Source organism: Hesperophylax consimilis, chromosome 4 (genome assembly GCF_061612785.1).
Source record: "Hesperophylax consimilis isolate HC1 chromosome 4, BYU_Hcon_1.0, whole genome shotgun sequence".
Lineage (NCBI taxonomy): Eukaryota > Metazoa > Arthropoda > Insecta > Trichoptera > Limnephilidae > Hesperophylax > Hesperophylax consimilis.
Window position 1 is genome coordinate 36,851,483 of NC_142839.1, and position 22,911 is coordinate 36,874,393.

The 22,911-nt window shown below is 35.5% G+C and overlaps 1 protein-coding gene across 1 annotated transcript; it reads left to right on the plus strand.

Moving 5' to 3' along the window:
• The first annotated feature begins 4,965 nt into the window (after nucleotides 1-4,965).
• On the plus strand, nucleotides 4,966-22,413 carry Mtpalpha (monolysocardiolipin acyltransferase Mtpalpha). The gene is made up of 14 exons (XM_089631458.1): nucleotides 4,966-5,154; nucleotides 5,267-5,373; nucleotides 6,402-6,588; nucleotides 7,026-7,218; nucleotides 7,642-7,763; nucleotides 10,014-10,243; nucleotides 10,492-10,671; nucleotides 10,800-10,966; nucleotides 13,917-14,146; nucleotides 14,764-14,956; nucleotides 15,754-15,889; nucleotides 16,447-16,670; nucleotides 17,474-17,590; nucleotides 20,556-22,413. Exons 1-14 carry the CDS (start codon nucleotides 5,082-5,084, stop codon nucleotides 20,689-20,691), a joined length of 2,295 nt encoding a protein of 764 aa, XP_089487584.1. The 5' UTR covers nucleotides 4,966-5,081; the 3' UTR covers nucleotides 20,692-22,413.
• The last annotated feature ends 498 nt before the right edge of the window (nucleotides 22,414-22,911 follow it).

A 22,911-nucleotide genomic window follows, 5' to 3' on the forward strand; every position in this document is an offset into this window, starting at 1 on the left:
TTATTGTTGCAATCCTATGTGCTAGCTTATTTCCTAGTAAATTCGCCAGCAGAGGAATCCAGTAGCTGTACGTGACAATAGACTAAGTGTTAGTTTTATGGATGAAACGGAAACCTTAATAATGGTTATATGTATTTTATTAATTACATTAACTTCTTATTTTTTTGTTGTTCCTACCTTATGCATACCATAACATATGATTACAACTCCCCTACTAGAGTTATATCAACCTAAAAAGACTTATTAGGTATATAGATATCTACGGTTCCAGTGACAGCAAAGCTACCGCTTCCATGTACCCGGGACAGGAAAATAGATCGAACAGGAATATCGACCATCTCTACTCCCAAAACAAAAGATCACTTGAAAACAGTGTTGCCAGATGCACGGTTTTTACCATTTAGTAAGATTTGTTATTTATGTTTGCTTGGTTTTTCAGATCATTTATACCTCCCTGGTTTTTTCAAAACACTGTGTCAAACAACACATGGTTTTTTACCAGTCACCAAAAATATGTACTTTTAAGCCCGTTGTCCCACGGGTCGGTGGGCAATCGACATAAGCCGAATAATGCAAGACCCTGCTCAGAAAATTTTGTTCATCATAATAATAATAAATATTAATGATATTTAGATGATTTATATAGCGCCGTTTTTGTGCAAAATCACCTCAAGGGCAGTAAGGTAACGGTCTGCAGCGCAGTTGAGTGTTGAAATTTTCTGTGCAGGGTCATATAGCATTCAGTTATATTATATATTATTATATTATATCAAATACCGATTTCAGGAATGTTATGGGTTCCCAATGTCTTTTTGTGTAATTAATATCTTTGTCAAATAATATGAATATGTACTTTAATAAAATAAAATTAACATATCATGGTCCCTAGGAATTTTTTTTTTAAATTTATCTTTTCTTCAGAATATCTTCTCTATTATCTCATTCGGCCCAGTATGGATACACTGATTGGCAAACTGCTGACGAACAAAGACAAATGCAGTCAAATTTTGAATTATCTCTTCCGCGGAAGGCGATGAAGATTGTCGCGTGACAAAATCAAAACTTGAATTCTTTATGTTATAATAGGTCTAAAATATTTTAAATACTAATAAATTAACAAAATAAACAGAATAATGAATGTAGTGATTTCACAGATGCAAACTCTTCTAAATTGTGGAAACATTTACTGATCCTTCCCGGGGAAGTGGAAGGAAATTAAATTTTGGCATGTTTTTTCTATGTCATAAAGAAATTTAGTAAAAAGTGTCTGATGCGACAAATACAAGTTTTCCTTTCAAATAGCTACATTTTCCAATAAAATGATCTTTTATATATTTTATGTGTATTTTAGTCATTTTACGTCCGTAGGGCTTTTATGTGGGTACAAGTGGTATGATTTTGACATGTTGCATAATTTAGAACAAATAGTAAGTCTAGCAGTTAAAAACCCGCTCCCCAGGTTTTTTGCTGCTAGGCCCTGCGGGCGGCACTTGGTTGCGCTTCGCCCAGTTTAAGTGATACTAAAAACAGTTACATTTAATAGGTACATATTATGTCATTCACAGAGAGAGGGTGAGTATATATTATAAATAGATTATTACAATATAGCGCCCCTGAGGTGATATCTCACAAAAGCGGCGCTATACAAATTGTCCAATAAACAGATAAATATAATGTTTACATTTTATTGCATACATATGCATTGATATACAACGGAAATAGATAAAATAATGTCATCTAATTAAACTTTATTTCAAACACAAATAACTTTGTTTACATCACTTTATTATATACAACCACTACATATTTCATGAACGAAGTTCACCTCATAAGGAGTAAGTATACTCCGAAGTTAAAAATTAAATAAAGATTACAATTGGAAAGAAGAAGTGGAAAGCGGGGGAAGGGGTTAGAGTGGGCGGGGTATATCAGAATTAGTAATTACAATATCGTTAGAGGGGAAAGACCAGTTGAGTGGGAAAATATTTAAAAGGGATTTTATTAAAAAAAAATCTTGTTTAATATCTGCTTTTATATTAACATGTTTTCTAATATCTAAAAATATTAATTATTTATTGGCGATGCTTTATATCCTTTGTGAAGTATTTTAAGACCTGAAAACACAAATAGCATATAACTATAAAACAATATATTCGTAAAACAAATAGCATTTAATAACGGTTATTGTAATAAATTGATAGTTGAAATACTAAATAAAAAAATTAAACATGATCTCTTCAAATGGTATATTTACCCTATTTCTGAAGAAATAAACAATGGCGCAGAATTCTATTTGTGGATAACGATATTTCCAAAATTATAAATAAAAATATTCCTGGTACTATTCAACCGGCGTTTTACACTACTAACAAAATGAAGAAATATATTCTTAATAATAAAGATAGCGATAAACAAACAAAAAAATCGGGAGTTTATAAAATCAATTGCGATGATTGTAATTCCTTTTACAAAGGTAGAACCAATAGAAACTTTGAAGTCAGAACTAAAGAACATCTCGGAGCTCTAAATGGAAATAATGCATTTGAGTTTGATCATCTTTTGAATAATGATCACACTTGATAAAAATTCAGTTCCTAAAATACTTCATACAGGATATAAAACATCGCAAATAAATAATTTAGAAATAAGAAAACATGTCAATATAAAATCAGATATAATTAATAAGAAAAAAAAATTATAAACCCTCTTTTAAATATTTTCCCACTCAACTGGTCATTCCCGTCTAACGATATTGTAATTCCTAATTCTGATAAACTCCGCCCACTCTTACCCCTCCCCCCTACTTCCACTTCTTCTTTCCAATTGTAATCTATATTTAATTTTTGACTTCAATGTATACATACTTCTGATGAGGTGAACTTCGTTCATTTAACATGTAGAGGTTGTATGTAATTAAGTGATGTAAACAAAGTAATTAATGTTTTAATAAAATAAATAATGCCATCACAAAGTGATAAGCTTCCAGAAGGAATCTTTTTATTAAACGCTTGTTAATGGTCAAGTAATTTTGCGTATTGTAAGATGCATATTCAAATATTCGCGCTAGTCATTTGGTTCGTTCTTATACCGCCAGAGGGGCAGAGTGGTCGAATTTTGCCTGTAGACCCCCATTCGGGATTTACACGAAACATACGATTTGAATTCGACCAATCAGAGGGCCTAGATCGTCTAGACGCTAGAGTAATAATACTATCAGATTACAATAAACAAAAAATACATCCACACATGAAATAAAAATACAATAAACAAAAATTTTATAGAGACACAGAAAAGCATCAGATAGGTTAAAAAAAAACAACTAAAGGTTCAAGAATAGGGTTGGAATAGGTTTTTAATATGATCCACAAAATTCACCCATTCAACATTAAACAATTATAATTATAAAAATAAAAAAAATCAATGTCACCCAATTATTGATTTCGCTTAGTGTGATACTTCTGTATCGGAGAATAAACAACGTTGTTGTTCTAATGGGGATGTTTAAGTATACAAGTTGCAGAACAGTTTAATTTAGAGTATAGTATTTTAAATAAGAAAGTAAAATCACATAATGTATGATTTTTTAGAGTATTTAATAGGGAAAGATAATTTATAAATTCTAGCAGGATATTTTATTTAAAATCTTGAAAAGCGTTCACTTTCATACCATTTTATTTAGGGGAAATGCGATTTGAATGAAGCAACAGAATGACCCATATAATTTAATATAATATTACGAAAAGAAAATCCAATAAATAATTAAAATGTAATAATGTTAATAATAAATTTGTAATCTTGTATGTACAAATGGCTTAAATAAAACTATAAACCAAACAATTTTTTATAAGTAGAGACATATATTTTTTATGGTAACCGGATAAATCATCATATCTTTAAAAAGTTATATATAGTCATGGAAAGTGAGGAAACAAAAATTTTATTAACTGGGTTATGTAGGTTAGGTTAGGTAAAAAAAAATTATCGTTTCTAATGACTTTATATCACTTTTTAAAAGTGTGTTGAATTGTCACTGTGTTTAGTTATCATCGCTTTTGAGGTGCGATATTAGTCTTTGAAATTAACATTTTGTATTTATATAAACTTATTTTCGGTTGTTCTAATTATTATTTGTTTCGATTGCTTTATTGGCGGTTTATTTTGCTGGCGACATTGATGTATTTAGTCAATGGCTGGCGATAATGATCTTTATAAAATGTCTTCAACGCAAGAAAAACAGATTTCTTGTAAAATTAATCAATTAATTACTGTTATCTAAGTTTAAGGTGTAGAAATCGGAATTATCCTTTAACTCACTTTGGCCATAATAATATTATGAGTGAGCTAAGTGGAGCAACTCTACTTTTGACCAGTGTTTGCCAACTACTCAGCTCCTTAAAGCTATGTTTAGCTCTAAATTGAGGCCGGCAGCTCCAATAAAAGTGGGTTATCTTCTTAGCTCTTTCAGATAATCTATCTCCTTTTTAATACAAAATAAAGGAGAAAAATATTTTTCAGAGAAAGGGAAAGGTACAAAAATCTAGGGAAATTATGAAATCTTCGACGAAAGTAGAGCAAATTCTGGGGAAATTTCAAATATGCTAGGGAAATTTGATATATTCTTTGGGGAATTATTTATCCTAGCAACTAACCCTCCACGGATTCAAAAAAACATCGTGGGGAATAACCCAAAAAAAATCCCTTTAAAAATATTGTGGGGAATATATTTTTCCAGAAATTCGCTAGCCACTCCCCTCCCCCCGCTTCCCATGGATACAAAATAATATTGTGTGGAATCCAGTACTGAGCAAATGAAGAATTCCCCATAAAAATCCATTCTGAAATCTACAAAAAATTCGGTCATACCATCACTGTTTCGGTCTAAGGTATTAGCTCTTTTTCAGCTCCTTTTCGGGAGACGTCTGGCTTTATTTTGAAAATCGAGTTGGCAACACTGATTTTGACTTTACGTCAGTTACGTCAGATGGGAACAAAGTCCGAAAAGTCTAAAATATTATTTAATATATTATCTTGGCCGGCTGCTGTCGATAGTTAAATCAGCAGGGTTTTCAAAAGGCGGCGCGATGTCAAACATTAGGTTTTTTGGTGCTCTCAATCGCCTATCCCAAAGCAATATCAAGTTTAATCCGGCTTTCGGTAATATTCAGACACGTTTACATTGATATCCACATTTTGTAAATAAATATTTTTTATGTGGTGGGTGACCTATGGACGACTAATAATAATCTTAAAAATATTCTGATTTCAGCACCCCAATCGAGGTTATATGCATCTGCTGCAAATGAAAAGGTTCACTCCAAATGTAAGATCGTCAATGGTGTATACGTTATTAGCCTGAATTCACCCAATGTCAAGGTAAGTTTATTTATCTAATTCATCAATTAATCCATCATACATTGTGCAACTATATCGCATACCTCAAGACAGCCCAATTTTCTAAATTCAATCATTTTACATAAGCAATTTATTTGATAGAATTCACAATTCAAATGAGTTTTGTTTATAATAATATATTAAGTATAGTTGTAGAATTTGAGTTAATTACGAGTTCACCATAATTATTTCAACATGATGATGAAGTATTCGTCTGGATAGAAATAAAGATAAAAATCTAAAATTCTTATGTTTTGCAAAATGTAAATGCTCGACAAAGCAATATTATTTTATTTTATTGTTTTACACCCAGTTATATATCTTAAAATAAATGTATTATTAGATAATAATGATATCTGCCAAGATTTTGCTAGTTGTAATCTGACATTGTAAGCATGGTAGAAACAATTGAAATTGTATGGAAAGATCAAAATCCAATCACACTGTGTAATCAAATATTAATGAAAAAACTTGGTTATATAAAAGTAAATTGATTTTTATACCTTACAATAATTGTAGGTACTTACTTTTTCCATGACTTTTACCTCCTTTTTGCCAGTTTGTCACAGTCAAATATTTTAATTATAAAATGTGTTTTATATTATTTGTATTGCCAGTGTCAATTGGCGCACTGCTGCCTACATGCTTCAATAACATCCAAAGATAAATAAGTGAAATATTTCCTCTGGAATTAAAAAGTGACAAATTTTTTTAGGCCTAAAACTTCTGGGCCCAAGTAAACAGAACATGAGTAGTGATTCTTGATTGTATCCTTGGAACCAATCATGTGAATTTTGTTTTGCACCTCTCCCTTTTTGCTTTTCTTGACATTTAATCATGTTTGATTTACAAGAGAATGGATGGGACTTCTTTCTCTAATTTTACATACTACTTATAACTCCTGGACACTAGACTCCTATCAAGTTAACCTTTGGTGTTAGAAAATTATAAGAAAATATGGAACTGCCTGAATACTTTTAGCTAAGTTTATGAATTCATAATCATTTTAGGTAAATTCTCTCAATGAAGCCCTCATTGAGGAGTTCCGGACCATCATTGGCGAAGTGGAGTCCAACCCTGCAATTAAAGCCGCCGTCCTTGTATCAGGGAAAGCCGGATGTTTTATTGCCGGAGCTGATATTTCCATGCTGGAGAAATGCAAGACTGCCGAGGAGGGGGCGGCCGTATCCAGAGTTGGTGAGTAACTTTATTAGAGATGTAGTCCTATAAATAAGCTATTTTTCTGTAGCGACATTTTATGCACCTGAAAAGCTTTTCCATATTATAATAAAATAGTTTTCTCCAGCATGGATGTGTGGTGAATATTTACGTAACCTATCACTGGAGAGATAAATCGATAGAAGCATGTTGTGAGTGTGTTTGTGTGTCCAAAGTAACCTCAATTTTTCCTTATCTCTGATAAAATTTACCAGATATTTTGAAATACTGACCCGGGAGTGTCCGTGGCCCGGAAGTGTCTGGTCAGGGGGCAGATGAATGGTCTTATGTAAATTATTGGCATCATATGTTTTCTTTCGAATAGAAATAGATCACACTTATATAGGTTTATCTCTTCAGTAGATGAACGCAATACATTACTAGCTCTTTTAGTCTATTTTTTTTCCCAATGATAGGACAGCAGCTGTTTGACCGTATGGAGAAGTCGAAGAAGCCGTATGTTGCCGCCATTCAAGGGGCTTGCCTTGGAGGGGGGTTGGAGACGGCCCTCGCCTGCCACTACCGCATCGCCATGAAGGACAAAAAGACCAGCATTGGCCTTCCGGAGGTCATGCTCGGCCTGCTCCCTGGAGGCGGTGGCACCCAAAGGTATGCACCACTATTTGTAATTATGTATGTTGCTATTTCCTGATAAGTACAGGATGATCTACACATTCTATGCTATTCACATTAATCACACCAACCTATTTTCTGTTCAATACGTCCAATAAATCATACTTGATTACTGACTATTATATTATATATCTTTACTATAGATGACAAAACAAATCAATGTTCGTAATTCAACACTGCTTACAATCTTAGAATTAATTATCTTTAGCCCCAGTTATATCAACTATCAAATCTAAGATAGTAATTATTCTGAGATATTGGTTTTACATTAGACAATTCAAGAGAATTGTCTAATGAAACATAGGAAGGAGCTAAATCAATCCAGTGTCAATATACAAAGAGTGTGTTTTGGAATAAATGAAAAGAATGTGGTTGAGTAACAGTATTTTTGATTTGCAGATTGCCTCTGTTGACGTCCATCCCCACAGCTCTGGACCTGGCTTTAACTGGAAAGTCATTGAGTGCGGATAGAGCCAAGAGGATGGGCATCGTTGATTTGCTGGTCGCACCTCTGGGACCAGGTCATTTTACATTTCTGACTAATATTACCCTTTTGGATACATATTAATCGGCTGTAGATATTATACCTTAGATCACTTTTTTTTTTGTCCTTCTCTAAACAAATACATATACTCTCTTCTATTAAGCCTTACGTAAAATTGCTTTCCCTCCGTTCTTCAAGTCTGAACTCGACTCCAATCTTCCATATAATTATGAAATTTGTCCATTTATATAAAATTACCATTTAAATTCACCTTCCCTCTCTATAATTTGAAATGATGGCCTAGTACACTATGTCGGTTTTTTCTTACTAAGCCAACATAATTAAGGCCCGCCACGCTGGCATGGTTTGAATTTAAGAAACAGCGATACACCCCCTGCGTTAAAGCTGTTTTTTGTAAAAATAGTATTTTAATTTATATTAAATCATACCTACATATATTATAGGGAGTGGCGGTTTAATTTTAAAGTGCTTTTGTGCAGTGAACACCCATTAAAAAGATGGGAAAATAAGACAAACTTGCATATTGATTTTAGTACACTATAAACATTAAAATACTGCCTTTAAAATATACGCGATCGAAAAATACGATTGAAGAGCAACCCGATATTCCAATGTTGTGCATTATAGAATCAGCACAAAGTACTTCATATAAAAAAAAACCAAAACACAATCCCCCTGATGGTAAAAATCCAAGAACTTACGCTAAAACAAGACTATCTTTGTGCGCCACAATTGGTATATCGATGGCAGCGATAGTAGAATATTTGATGCCGCGTGACCTCCGGAGTTTGACGAGTGTGAGTGAGATTAGCCGAGTATGTGCTGGAACTTGCAACAAGATGCAAATTAAATGTTATTTTACTTTACGATAGTTAATGGTAAATTTTGAAGTTTTTGTTCTTGCATTTCTCCAACCGTTTGCTTTTAATGGAATTCGTATATCTACTAGTAAAACAGTGTAGAATGCTTTTGTTTTCGTATTCAAAATTCAACCCTTTTTTAGATAAAACATTGTATTTGTTAGCTTTGAAAGTTTCACCAAACTCCATATTGCGCTTTCCCTAGTTTGGTTTTGGCTTTCAACTAGAAAGTTGCATTTATTGATTATACAATGGCGAAATATAGTGTCTAGATTGCATTTAGTTCGAGTTGAATCTTGCGATCATACATAAAGATATCAGCTAATAAATTATGCGGTGAGAAAAATGAAGGCAATGTTGGTAGTTCTTATCGAAGTATGATACAGTTAAATATGACCGAAGGAGATAGGGTCCCATTAGCTCAGTTGGTAGAGCGGTGCCCCGGCAAGGGTCCTGGGTTCGAGTCCTAGATGTGACCGTATCTTTTTCTGATTTTTCTGTTTCAAATATTCGTTTAGGAATTTCTAATATTGTCTTCAATAATTAAATATTACAATTTGAGGTTTTTCTCATTAAGTTATTCTAAAAAAATAAAATTTAAATTTTTATTTATTTACTAACATTTTTTTTTGGGCTTTTACATACGATTAATACAAATTATACAGTATGTATTATACAGAACTGAATTGCCACAGTAACAATTTGTTTAGTGATAAATTGAAGATGTCCACTGACCAAGCATAAATATTTCCCTCCATTAGTATTCTGGGCAATGAGGAAGAATAAATAATGTAGTTAGTCCCACAATTTTTATACTGCAATAAATCCTGACTTCTAGTACTACATAGTGAAATCTGAAAGCTTATCAATGCTAGCAATTCTGCTTAATTTAGAAATTATTTATAAAAATACCAAGGCACTGAAAATTGTTCTGTTCGACAATTAAGTGTATTCATATAATTTACAAGAGTGTTGTACAATTGCTGGAATGCCATTTTAAAACAAAGAAAATATAAGAATTTATTTTGTATTCTTTCAGTAGCTTGTACATGATTATTATGATGTGGGTTCTAGATGGGAAAATTGTACTCAAGTATATTTCTAAAAAAGGCAAAATATAACAGTTTAGTACAAACAGGGGGTATTTCACCATCCTCTTGATAGCTTATCCATAGGATAACGTATATTAATAAATAAATACTCGCAAAAGGTAGAAAAGTCGGCTAATTTATCGAATATATGGCCACTATTCATAGGTTCGAGTTACCAAAATAAATTGAAAATATACTTTACCTACGGATAAGCTATCGAAACAATGGTGAAATATTGTTGAAATTTCTATTTAACCTAGTTATAAATCCCAACATTTGTATGCCCTTATTGAGGCAATTATGTTATGTTTGTAGGTCTCGCGCCACAGGAAGAAACGAACCTCCGATATCTCGAGGAAGTGGCCATTAGGATAGCCGGAGATATCGCCGACGGTAAAATCAAGATTGACCGTACCCAGAAGTCCCTGGTGGAGAAGGTGACCGCCTTCGCTCTGGACTTTGAGTTTGTCCGGGAAAAGGTGTTCGGAAAAGCCAAGGCTCAGGTCTTGAAGATGTCTGGTGGATTATACCCGGCTCCTCTGAAGGTTTGTTTATTTCGGCATATTTATTATTCATTCAGATCCATTCATTCAAAATACATGTAGGTACACTTTGTGCTTCTTCACACTGACTAACGGGCACGATGGAACTTGCTACTTACAATTCTGTGCGTAGCGAGTTTTACCGTACCAATGTACACCATTTTGTGTGAATGACACGTGGGGTTGAATAAAATAATGATAAATTTCAAATGAGAAACTTTATAGAAGTAAAATATGTAATTGTTTTCCAGATTTTAGAAGTTATCAAGACTGGAGTTGAGAAGGGTTCCAAGGCGGGATACGAAGCGGAAGCCCAGGGCTTTGGAGTGCTGACGCAGACCCCCCAGTCCAAGGGACTCATCGGCCTCTTCCGAGGACAAACTGAGTGCAAGAAGAACAGGTTCGGCAACCCGGAAACCAAAACACAAACTGTAAGTCCTCTCACATTGAATAAATGAATGAATGATCTGTGACTGAAGAGTATGGTGGGTGTGGGAGAATGGAGGAAAAAGGAAAGAGCATGTACCAGAAATGGCTGATGATGTATTGCGCATTGCAGATTGGAGTTCTGGGCGCTGGCCTGATGGGCGCGGGTATCGCCCACGTCAGCGTTGACAAGGGCTACAACGTCATCCTCAAGGACACCAACAATGCTGGCCTTTACCGCGGAGTGGGGCAGATCCAAACTGGACTCGGCAACTCGGTTAAAAGGAAGAAGATGTCTGCGTAAGTGTCTATTGGTCTTTTTATTAAACATAACTTAATCTAATCTAACATCTGGTATGGTTTTTGCTGATTTGTTCTGGGTGCATGGCAGCCACTATTATAACTAACACATATTATAACTAACTCTTTAAATATGAGCTGTTCATATTAGAGATAGTTGAAATTCCTTTCCCAGTTACTCTGTTCCGGTGACTTGTCACAGGATCACTGAATATATATGACATACAATTGGCTCTGGATTAGACACCTACCCCCACACTGGGGTCGCGGTCACTTGGCTTTTGTAAAAAGGTGTCCCGAAAGAAGTTAGGAACCTCTGCTTAAGGCATTGTTAGTATGTGTATATTTAGCCATTTTGATAGTGCATAAGTCCAATGTCTTTAGATCAAAAATCAATATATTAGATCATGTTTACAACAGATAAGGCAGATAAACGTTTTATTCTTTTATTACACCAATTAACCAAGCATCTAATTCACCAATTAACCAAGCTCTTCATACTCTAAATAATATTTGTCTTAACTCTAACATTGACATTTTTTCGGATTCACTGCCCAAATTCAAACATGGTATCATGTCAATAATTTAAATTTTTCAATGCGCATACACACAGACACACACACACTCTCACTCACACATACATTTCACACGTCTCACACACAGCTATATACTACACACATCACCTGGTAATTAAGGAATAAACACACCACTTAGCAGACATTACAAGGAAACATATCATAGGTACCCCAACATGAAGTATCTTAATCCTGTATATTGTTTCATCTCTGTAAATCGTGTACTGTTTGTTTCTATAATATGAAATTATTTTTTTTTAAATGATAAAAATTAGCTGTCAAAACTGATGATTTTTCAGTAACTGCGCATTAATTCTCCTGGAATACTAAGCCTGCATCAATGTTGACATTTTACACATTTATATCTGTATCATAGTACTCTAAAACGTCCCTTATTTCAATCCTTAGCAATCCACAAATTTGATATAGGCACTTCTAGCATTAAGCTCCAGAAATAGTGAAATATCTCTGTTATCACCCTTGCCAGAAACCGCCAATTAAATTTTGTAACTTATACAACCTCTTTTCTTTTATTCTCACAACATTACGGTCCCACTAGATTCTGGCTTCACAACGATTTTGAAAGAAAGACTAGAACGTCATTCAGAGAACTTGCTGGGAGAGTATCAGGCAGGTTTTAGGAGGGGGAGATCCACCACTGATCAACTCTTTACTACTCGACAAATCCTGACAAAATGCTGGGAATTCGATATAGACATATATCAACTATTTGTTGACTTCAAACAGGCATATGACAGTATAGATAGGGAGAAAATATATGAAATACTCCTAAATTTTGGTATACCGCCCAAAATAGTCAAGCTTGTAAAAGCAACGATGGTTGGTTCACGATGTCGAGTAAGGATAGGAGGTGAAACAACGGAGGATTTTAACGTCTCCCAGGGGCTGAAACAAGGTGATGGCTTAGCTCCCACTCTTTTCAATATTGTTCTGGAGCACGTCGTGAGGAAGACAATGATTGCTACCGACTCAAACATTTGCTACAAAAGCAATCAAATAGTTGGATATGCAGACGACCTTAACATTGTCGGAAGATCCTTACAGGCTGTAAGAGAGGTGTTTGACCCTTTGGAGACTGCAGCAAGAGAGGTGGGCTTGCAAATCAACGAGAACAAAACTAAAATCATGATGCAAACCAGAACCCCACACCGCAGAATAAAAGATAAAGTGAATTTTAAAAACTCCTATAACTTTGAAGTGGTCGAAGAGTTTGCCTACCTGGGCTCCATCATAACGCAGGACAACGAAGACCCAGTAGAAGTAAGAAAGCGCATCACAGCCGCTAACAGAGTCAGAGTGGAAGATACTCTCAGTATCGCCCTGGTGTAAGACCACCATTCAGAATTGAAACGTTGCTTGAAATGGCTTTAGCCGTGTTTGGTGACCAGATCTGAATAGCCAGGTACTTCCCCACCTTCCTCTTCCCCATCTCCCTCCCCTCCCCAATACCCTCAGCCTCACAACATACCCCAATTGGGGATGCCATAGTCTCACTGGCTCCAGACGGGAGCAGTTGGGACTCTTGTGCGGTAATACTGTAAAAAAAAAAAAAAAACAACACTTACTTCGCGTTGCTGCCAGTGTTCAAATCCCGAAACGTCCATAGGAAAACCAAAATAACCCTGTACAAAACAATTATTAGAACGGTCTTGGCCTATGGATGTGAGGCGGGAACACTGACAGCAAAGTCTGCGGAACGGCTGGACACCTTCGAAAGAAAGGTACTTCGAAGAATCTTAGGAGCGGTGCGAGAGGGAGAGGCATGGAGAATCCGCCACAATAAGGAGCTATATGACATCTACCAAGCTCCCAGACTCTCTACTCATTTACGGCTCCAAAGACTAAGATGGGCCGGACATGTGCACCGAATGCCAAGCACACGTGTACCAAAGAAGGTTTTAACAGGACACCCGGGAGGCAAACGAAAGGCGGGCAGACCTAGGCTGAGATGGGAGGACGATGTCAGGAAAGATGCCAGAGGACTACTCCATGTTGCAGATTGGAAGACGACGGCCGAGGACAGAGGGCGGTGGAGGCTCATGTTAAAGGAGGCCAAGGCTCGAAATGGGCTGTAGCGCCATTGAAGAAGAAGATTCTGGCGAATGGGACTTTTGAATTAATATAAATACAAAATACAAATACGTATATCTTATGTTCGTAAATTATTAATAAAACCTGCCCATGAAAGTATGCTTTATAATTAATTTGTCAACTGATCTTGTGCTAAATAGCTGGTATAATACCCACGTTTTCTTGACTGTACGCGGTGCAACCAAGATAACTCGGTCTCGGAAAAAAAAAAAAAAGCAAAAAAAGCTATTGATATTAATACATACTTTTATTATCTTTGTCAGAATTGAAAAGGACAAGTACCTGTCTAACCTCCTGCCCACACTGGACTACGGCAAGTTCAAGTCCGCTGACATGATCATTGAGGCCGTATTTGAAGACATCAACATCAAACATAAAGTCATCAAGGAGCTGGAGGCGGTGATCCCCAAACACTGTATCATTGCTACCAACACCAGTGCCATTCCTATCACTAAGATCGCAGCCGGCAGTTCCAGGCCAGACAAAGTTATTGGTGAGTGCACATTTATTTTATCCATAGTTTCAAGAATAAATAAGTAAATTGGTGCAGGTGTCATAATTATCATCTAACCCAGTATATCCATCGTTGGGTGAAGGCCCCCTCAAGCTGTTTCCACTCTTTAAGGCTCTATATTGCCACTTGTTTCCGTCTAACTTTCTTTTCTTGTAAATTCCAGCAGTTTGTCCATCCTCTCAGCCATTTATCCTGCTCATTGCTACTGTAAACTTTTTGAGACAAATTTATCAAAAAATATGAATGACGGGTTGTTTTACAGAATTTGAACAATTAATCATATTTAAAAAGTCGTATTTAAGTACTGTTACTATCCAAGTATTGTGAAACAACCGGCCCATGGTGAAATAATAACAGAACTTCAATAAAACTTTCACAGAACTTGAATTTTAACCTTGCAATGAACTGTTCAAATTCTGTGAAACAACAGGTCCAAAGAGTTTTAAAAAAAATTATAATTTGCAGTTTTAAAATAATTGAACAATCTATCATGATAGGGTGTCATGTTTTCAGGTGTTATTTTCAACATTGTTATTATTGAGTGAATAAATAAATCAGTAAGTATTAAATCACTTAAATCAAATGTATCTTTTCAGGAATGCACTACTTCTCCCCTGTGGACAAGATGCAACTGCTGGAGATCATCACACACCCACTTACCAGCAAGGAGACCAGCGCAGCAGCCGTGGCCGTGGGGCTGAAGCAGGGCAAGGTGGTCATCACTGTGGGAGACGGACCCGGCTTCTACACCACCAGAATCCTGTCCACCATGCTCAGCGAGGCCATCAGGTCAGTACTAATCTAAACATAAGAGTTTCTAGTTTGTATTAATTATCTAATTGGTGATCCCATTAGTCTTTTAGCTAAATATTATTATGACAACATCATTCCAAGGAGATTGGAGAAGTTTTACAAGTCTCGGTACGAGACAGATTGAGGTGTAAGGCTTCAAAAATGTAAATCCAATAAGAAAAGTGTGTATAGTATATGTATAGTATATATTATAGGCTATACAAAAATGCTACTCTCTGGTAGGTGTACTATTTAGTTTAAGGGTAAGCTCTCTCATAAAGGCAAGTTTTTAATTTGGACCTGAATTCTGCTGAGCTTGTTATGCATCTCAGTTCTGGAGGGAGTTTTTTCCAAACCTTAGGCCCAGAAACTTCGAAAGTGGGATCTCCTAACTTAGTATTTGGATTGTGCTTAGGTTCCATCAGTCTGCCTATAGTTGATGATGCTGCTGATCCAAGTGTTACCTGCCTCAGACTAGTGTTTTCCGGGACGCATAGTTCAGAAGTGTAAGGTGGGGCCATTTCATTGACGGATTTAAACACCATTCAGGACAATTTATACTGGATTCTTGAGCCAGTGATGGTTACGAAGGTGTTCTGAAATGTGCAAATATTTAGAGACTCCGGTTATGAGCCGCGCCTGTTTGTCAGTTTGATATTTTGAAAGGCTGGAATAAATGCCATTACAGTAATCGTGACGTGAGACTACATAAGAGTTGATTATTAGTTGCCTCTGTAGGAAGATTTCTTCAGACTGACTTAAGTTCTGTTTAACAGTTATTTAATTTCTTTTAGATTGCTCCAAGAGGGAGTTGACCCCATCGAGCTGGACAAGCTGAGCAAGTCATTTGGCTTTCCGGTAGGAGCCGCCACTTTGGCTGATGAGGTTGGAATTGATGTGGGTAGTCACATTGCTGTTGATCTGGCTAAGGTATGAATCTTATTTCTTGTTATGTTACATCATTTTACCCTTCAACTGCCGAATATGCAGATCGCACTATTTTATAATAAATTTAAAAGTACTTATCATAAGTATTTATTAAAACATTGTATGAGAGAATTTTGTGGTCTTCTGTGCTACGGTTTTCTCCAACTCTTGTTGCACCCATACGAGAGAAAACAATGTTATCATTCAAAGTTTATTGTTAACACACCCATATTAAACTACATGTGTGTTTATTTATTGTAACTTTAAAAAAACACACTGCAAAATGAAGTATTTCCACATCATAGAAAAAAATATAAAAATGCTTTTATAAAATTTGGACGCCCAGTCATATATGGCCCTCAAATGCTGGAGGGGACCCATATACATATGACAAATATGACCCTAAAACGCTGGATACATAGAAAATAATCATTTTTGTTGTTGTTGCTATTTTAGTATATTGGGAACACATTTTATGTTGCACTTAAAATCACTGTATGAAATGATGATATTTTGAGTGTAAGTTCTTCTAAATAATGCCACTAATGTCTAATTTGTAGGCATTTGGAGAAAGATTCGCAGGCGGCAACATCAATGTCATGTCCGATATGGTGAAAGCTGGGTTCATGGGTCGCAAGTCTGGAAAGGGTCTGTACGTCTACGAGAAGGGATCCAAGAACCGGGATGTCAACGAGGAGGCCCTCAAGATCCTCAAAGAGAAGTACGCCCTGGTGTCGAAGGGGGCCAACTCAAAAGAGGACATGCAACTCAGAATGGTTTCTAGGTACGTACATAATCACACATTTTATTTGTATTAAAGATGCCGCTGAGAACTCACTTTCTTATACATGTTTCATTAATGAGTGAGGGGGAGAGGTTATGAAGCTCTAAGAGATATGCAGAGTTGACTCCAATAAAAAAGCTTAGCATTGAATGTATATGCTTCTGCTGGCAAGGAACATCCCTTTGTCTTGTTTACGCATACTTATTTTGACTAGCGGAAAAGGGACAGCAAGTTTTATGTTCACTGTGTTATAATATTCTAAGAGCGCATATACTTTCATTGTTTATTACGCATTTCAATTCAGTTCTGAAGATTATCGCATTCAAATAAGCTGTATTTTAATAACCTTCAGTATTTTAATAATAAAAAAATATTCGGCATACCAAAATACATTCTATATAACCAACTTCAATACGCTTTGGCTTTGAACTCTGAATTTTTGAAAGGATCATTAATTGTTTTTGTTTTTATTAAAGTCGAAGGACGGGTTGTTTCACAGAATTTGAACAGTTCATCAAATATCAAAGTTAAAGTTCAAATTTTGTGATAGTTCTATGTATTGAAGTTCATGGGCCGGTTATTTCACAGTATGTGGATAAAAACAACTTGAATATTAACTTTGAAATATGAATTGTTTAAATTTTGTGAAACAACCCTGCCTTAATAAAACACGCCGTATGTAAGTTACGCATCTGTGTGAGTAATGCGATGAAGTCAACTAAGATTAGTTGACCTAATTTAAACAATCTGGTTATGTACTTTGTTTTGAATCTGTGGATATAATATAATTTTGTATTTTGCAGGTTTGTCAATGAGGCAGTGCTGTGCTTGGAAGAAAAGATCCTCGACAGTCCCCTGGAGGGAGATGTCGGAGCTGTGTTTGGACTTGGTTTCCCCCCATTCACAGGAGGACCATTCAGGTATTGTCCAAAGTCCCCTTTTCATCATACTAATCCATAGCATGCTGGGAAAATACCTTAAATACTTTAGCCAGCTATTCCTGACCATATTTGGACAAGACCGCATTATGGTTTCTGGTGGTTTTTTCGACCAGGCAGAGTTGGAGAGGGTTACTAGGCTGAATGACCTGTGATGATGACATGTGAAAAAATGTCTGTTTTATTTTTGAGGGAATAAAGTTTTGTCTTTAAGCAGAAAAAGCTTTTTTTTGAGAAAATAAGGTTTTGTCTGTAAACCCAAAAAGCTGATTTCGCTTGTAGTACACATTTGTCATACACGTCCTGTGATATAAAGTCATGAAGTGATGGAAACAAAACAAAAAAACTAGTTACGAATAGGGTTACGCACATTTGTAAAAGTGTATAACTAAATAGTGTGACAAAATATTCTTATAATTATAAGTTTTGAAACAAGTCTGCACTTTGTTTACCCAATACAGGATTTGTAGATAAGTTTTTACTCTGCCAGCAATTTGTAGTTAAGTTTTTTGCGTGCCATTAAAGGACTAGTAATTCATTTATACATGCAGCATGTTCCAGAGTGGAAGACACTCTCAGTATTGCCCTGGTGTGTGACCACCATTCAGAATTAAAGCGTTGCTTGAAATGGCTTTAGCCGTGTTTGGTGACCAGATCTGAATAGCCAGCTACTCTTCCACCTTCCTCATCCTCATCTCCATCCCCCCCCTATTACCTTCAACCTCATAACATACCCCAATTGTCGATGCCATAGTCTCACTGGCTCCAGATAGTTGGGACGATTATGCCGTATTCACACTAAAAAAAATTATTCATGTCATTTTATGATAAAGATTTTTTTTTGTTACATGGCATCATCAATATCGGTTATTTAAACGTCACAGACTATTTATTTAGAAAATGCTAAAAATGCAGTGTAATCAAAGATCTAATAATCACAATACTGATATTGCTCAGTTCTACTGCCAGTGCTATTGTTGTGTTCTTATTTGAAACAGTTTAATCGCCGTGTTGTTATGTTTCAATAAAACTTTGCCATTACAGTCACCAAATTATTATTATTATGGTGAAAACTCGATAATTTGCTTTTCACTGATTATTTTATTTTTAGTGCTTAGCAATTTATTTACTGTGCATTGTTGATATTATATATTTTAATGCTGTTTTATGTATACCATTATGTTGATATTATCATTAAATTTTCACAATGATATACTTATGAAAGGAATTTAAAAATAAAGCTACCTACCGATTTATTGTACCAAAATTATTACGTAATAAAAAAATAAAATCATTATTTCACAGAATACATAGGTTAAATGTTACCTGGGTTCAAAACATGTTTTATTCTTCACTAGCTAACGTGTACCCAGCATTGATCGGAGACTTCACTAACTAACGTGTACCCAGCATTGATCGGAGACTTCACTAACTAACGTGTACCCAGCATTGATCGGAGACTTCACTAACTAACGTGTACCCAGCATTGATCGGAGACTTCACTAACTAACGTGTACCCAGCATTGATCGGAGACTTCACTAACTAACGTGTACCCAGCATTGATCGGAGACTTCACTAACTAACGTGTACCCAGCATTGATCGGAGACTTCACTTACTAACGTGTACCCAGCATTGATCGGAGACTTCACTAACTAACGTGTACCCAGCATTGATCGGAGACTTCACTAACTAACGTGTACCCAGCATTGATCGGAGACTTCACTAACTAACGTGTACCCAGCATTGATCGGAGACTTCACTAACTAACGTGTACCCAGCATTGATCGGAGACTTATCTAACTAACGTGTACCCAGCATTGATCGGAGACTTCACTAACTAACGTGTACCCAGCATTGATCGGAGACTTCACTTACTAACGTGTACCCAGCATTGATCGGAGACTTCACTAACTAACGTGTACCCAGCATTGATCGGAGACTTCACTAACTAACGTGTACCCAGCATTGATCGGAGACTTCACTAACTAACGTGTACCCAGCATTGATCGGAGACTTCACTAACTAACGTGTACCCAGCATTGATCGGAGACTTCACTAACTAACGTGTACCCAGCATTGATCGGAGACTTCACTAACTAACGTGTACCCAGCATTGATCGGAGACTTCACTAACTAACGTGTACCCAGCATTGATCGGAGACTTCACTAACTAACGTGTACCCAGCATTGATCGGAGACTTCACTAACTAACGTGTACCCAGCATTGATCGGAGACTTCACTAACTAACGTTTACCCTGCATTGCTCGGAGACTTTTCTCTACTTTCTATAAATGGCCATGTTTTTTTCTTACCTAAATCAAAACAGCTGGATGGTGTTAAGTGGGAATTTAAGCCTTATCGCCATCTACGTAAGGAGTGTTATTGATGGCGGCTCGATTCAAAATATTACACGACATAGTGCCTTAATACAAAATGTTTGGATTTGAGATTGCAATGAAAGATAATAATATTATGAGTCCCTGAATCTTTTACCAATATTATGACTAGATTACCAAGGATGGGTTGTTTCGGAGAATTTGAACAATTATTCAAATTTAAAAGTTATTTTTTAAGTTCTATGAACGTTTTATTAAAGTTCTGTTAATATTTCACCATGGGCCGGTTATTTCACAGTATGTGAATAAAAACTTGAATATTAACTTTGAAATTTTATGAATTGTTTAAATTTTGTGAAACAACCCTGCCTTAATAAAATACGCCGTATGTAAGTTACGTATCTGCGTGAGCCTAGAACTTGAATAAGACATTCACAGAATTCATAAATGAACGTTGAAATTTGATGAATTGTTTAAATTCTATGAAACAACCACTCAACAAGAAATTTTTAGGGACGTAATATTTAGAATTTCGAAAAATTTCCATTTATTCTAATGCAAATTATTGAGTTTCTTATTACTTTAATAACCATTTGTTCTTTGTTTAGATGGGTGGACGCATACGGAGCAGGGAAGCTGGTCAGCAAGATGGACGAGTTCGCTTCCTTGTATGGAGCGCCCTTCAAACCCGCCCAGACGCTATTGGACATGGCTAAAGACTCTACCAAGAAATTCCACAAGTGAACATAGACTTGTGCGAGCACATCTGTAACATAAGCATATTTCATACGTTATTTATAAGCTTTTCTTTTGTATCAAAAAATATAAAAACGGAATTCTAAAAATTACCATTAACCTCTCAAATGCCAGCGTATCCTTAAGAATATTAAAAAAAAAATCGTTTCTCTGAATATAACTAAGGAAACTAAATACACTAGATCATGTGTGTTTATAAATATATGGACAGATTATCTGGTAAGTTGGTATGACGTAAATGGAACCAGCTGACGCACGGCGAATATTTTGCGACAGCACACCAAGAGTTAAGAAGATAATAAAAAAAATCATGATTTTTGGTACACAGATTGAGATAGAGTTGGTAATGGCCACTTTTTATATTTTTTTGTACTGCGAATGGTACATTATTCTTATAGTATTTTAATATTTTATTTTGTATGCATTTAAAATTGATTGATCCCGCTTACTTACCTAGGGGATTACGTTTGTAATTGGATATTTCTTGCGAAACCGCTCACCTCCACTCGCTGCCATCTTGTATGTGATTCTCTCAAAAACAAAAATTATTGTTTGTAATATTTTTTAAAATATTCTTTTTATTCTCTATTGACATTGTTACAACCTGCAAATATAGTTAGTATATAACATCCATTTAATGAGACTTTGCAAATAGTACCTACCCTCATATTCTAATTTGATAAATCAGAGTTATCAATCTTGTTGAAAGAGTAGAAATTTTTAAGAATATAATACATATACAGGGTTGTCCATAAAGATCTTACCACTCATATGGTACTACATAATATAAAAAAAATACAAATAATAATATTACCGAGCCGAACCCTCTGATATGAAAATATCTGGAGTCGGTGAATTATTTTCCCATTTGATCTCTGGTGAGTTGACGTGTTGGTCTTGTATTGTTTTGTATTTATTATGCTTATATAATGCACTTGCATAATGTGAATTGACTAGATGATCATTTGTGGAAAGTGTGTGCAAGGGTTTAGTTTTTCCTGTGACAACCCTGTATATTATATTGTATCGTTTTTTATTAAACAAAATTTCTATTGAGCTTTTGAAACTTGAATGCCAAATATCGTCTGTCTAAGGAATTCAATGTAAATATTATAAAGAAATTATGATCCAACCCGGCTCTCAGTTTTAAAAAATGTTAAATCTACCTTGTTAATTAGGTTATAGATAAGAACTAAACACATATTTTAGAAAAACTTTACTATTTTACAATCATATTTAAATAATTATTTATCAAATAAGAATAATTTTTGGACTCGATTTATTTTCTGAGATTTGCATTTGATTGGTTTCTTAATGTTTAACTTGGAGCCAAATTTAATATTATTTGAAATAATAGAAGTGATTACACAAAATCAATTTTTTTACTTTGGAATTTTCATGGACAGTAACGAAATGCGTTAAAAGCTTCTAAAACCTAGCTGCACACTGCAGTGTAAATCAAGGTAGCGCTAATTTTACTGGACTGCAAATGTAGCCAGCCGCACAATAGGGGTTAATGATATAATGAAGTTCCAGCCGATTCCTCGACAGCTGGTTCATGACTATCGAGTTTTATAATATTTTTACCATTATGTTCTTTTGAAACACTATAGGGAATCTTCAATATTTTTCATTTCTGAAAAGCATTGTTGTATTTTTATACATTTTTATATGACATACAGCTCAATAAAAGATCATTATTCTTAATTATGTTACAATTGTTTTATTCAATACTGATTATTCTCTATAATGTCCCGGGTCGGCTCTCAGCCAAACGGCGTCTGACGCTAGTAAAAACCTCAAGGATGCTGTATCGGTGTTAGGTATTATCATCGCCTTGGCTCCATGCCAAATCCGCACCTGGACTGATCTGCTCCAACTGCGCCTGCACAGGGCTGGCCCTGATAATGTAATTGAAAGGTACTCTTGCCATACATCTGAATTTACCTAGAATTGTCCGGACTCTCCACCTGTCCAAATGGCTTGTTGCTTAACCAACTTCAACGTAACGGAACCAATGTCAATGGAACGCTCAAGAGCTGCTTATGTAGGGTATCTTCAACCCCACGCGCACGTGTTTTAACCAATAAGTCACCCAGCCCTATGGGATCATAACTAAGAACATTACTGCTGTGGCTTTTGGGAGAGTTATTTCTTAGGTATTGGAAAGAAGTAACTGGATAATTTTTTTATTTTTATGTCTCAACT

Bases quoted from the DNA above. Each gene is read 5' to 3' on its own strand.
- Mtpalpha (XM_089631458.1), top strand. From the start codon at position 5,082: ATGTCAAACATTAGGTTTTTTGGTGCTCTCAATCGCCTATCCCAAAGC. The intron at 7,764-10,013 runs GTCATTTTACAT...TTATGTTTGTAG, and splicing joins GGTCGCACCTCTGGGACCAG to GTCTCGCGCCACAGGAAGAA. The intron at 16,671-17,473 runs GTACGTACATAA...TGTATTTTGCAG, and splicing joins CAACTCAGAATGGTTTCTAG to GTTTGTCAATGAGGCAGTGC.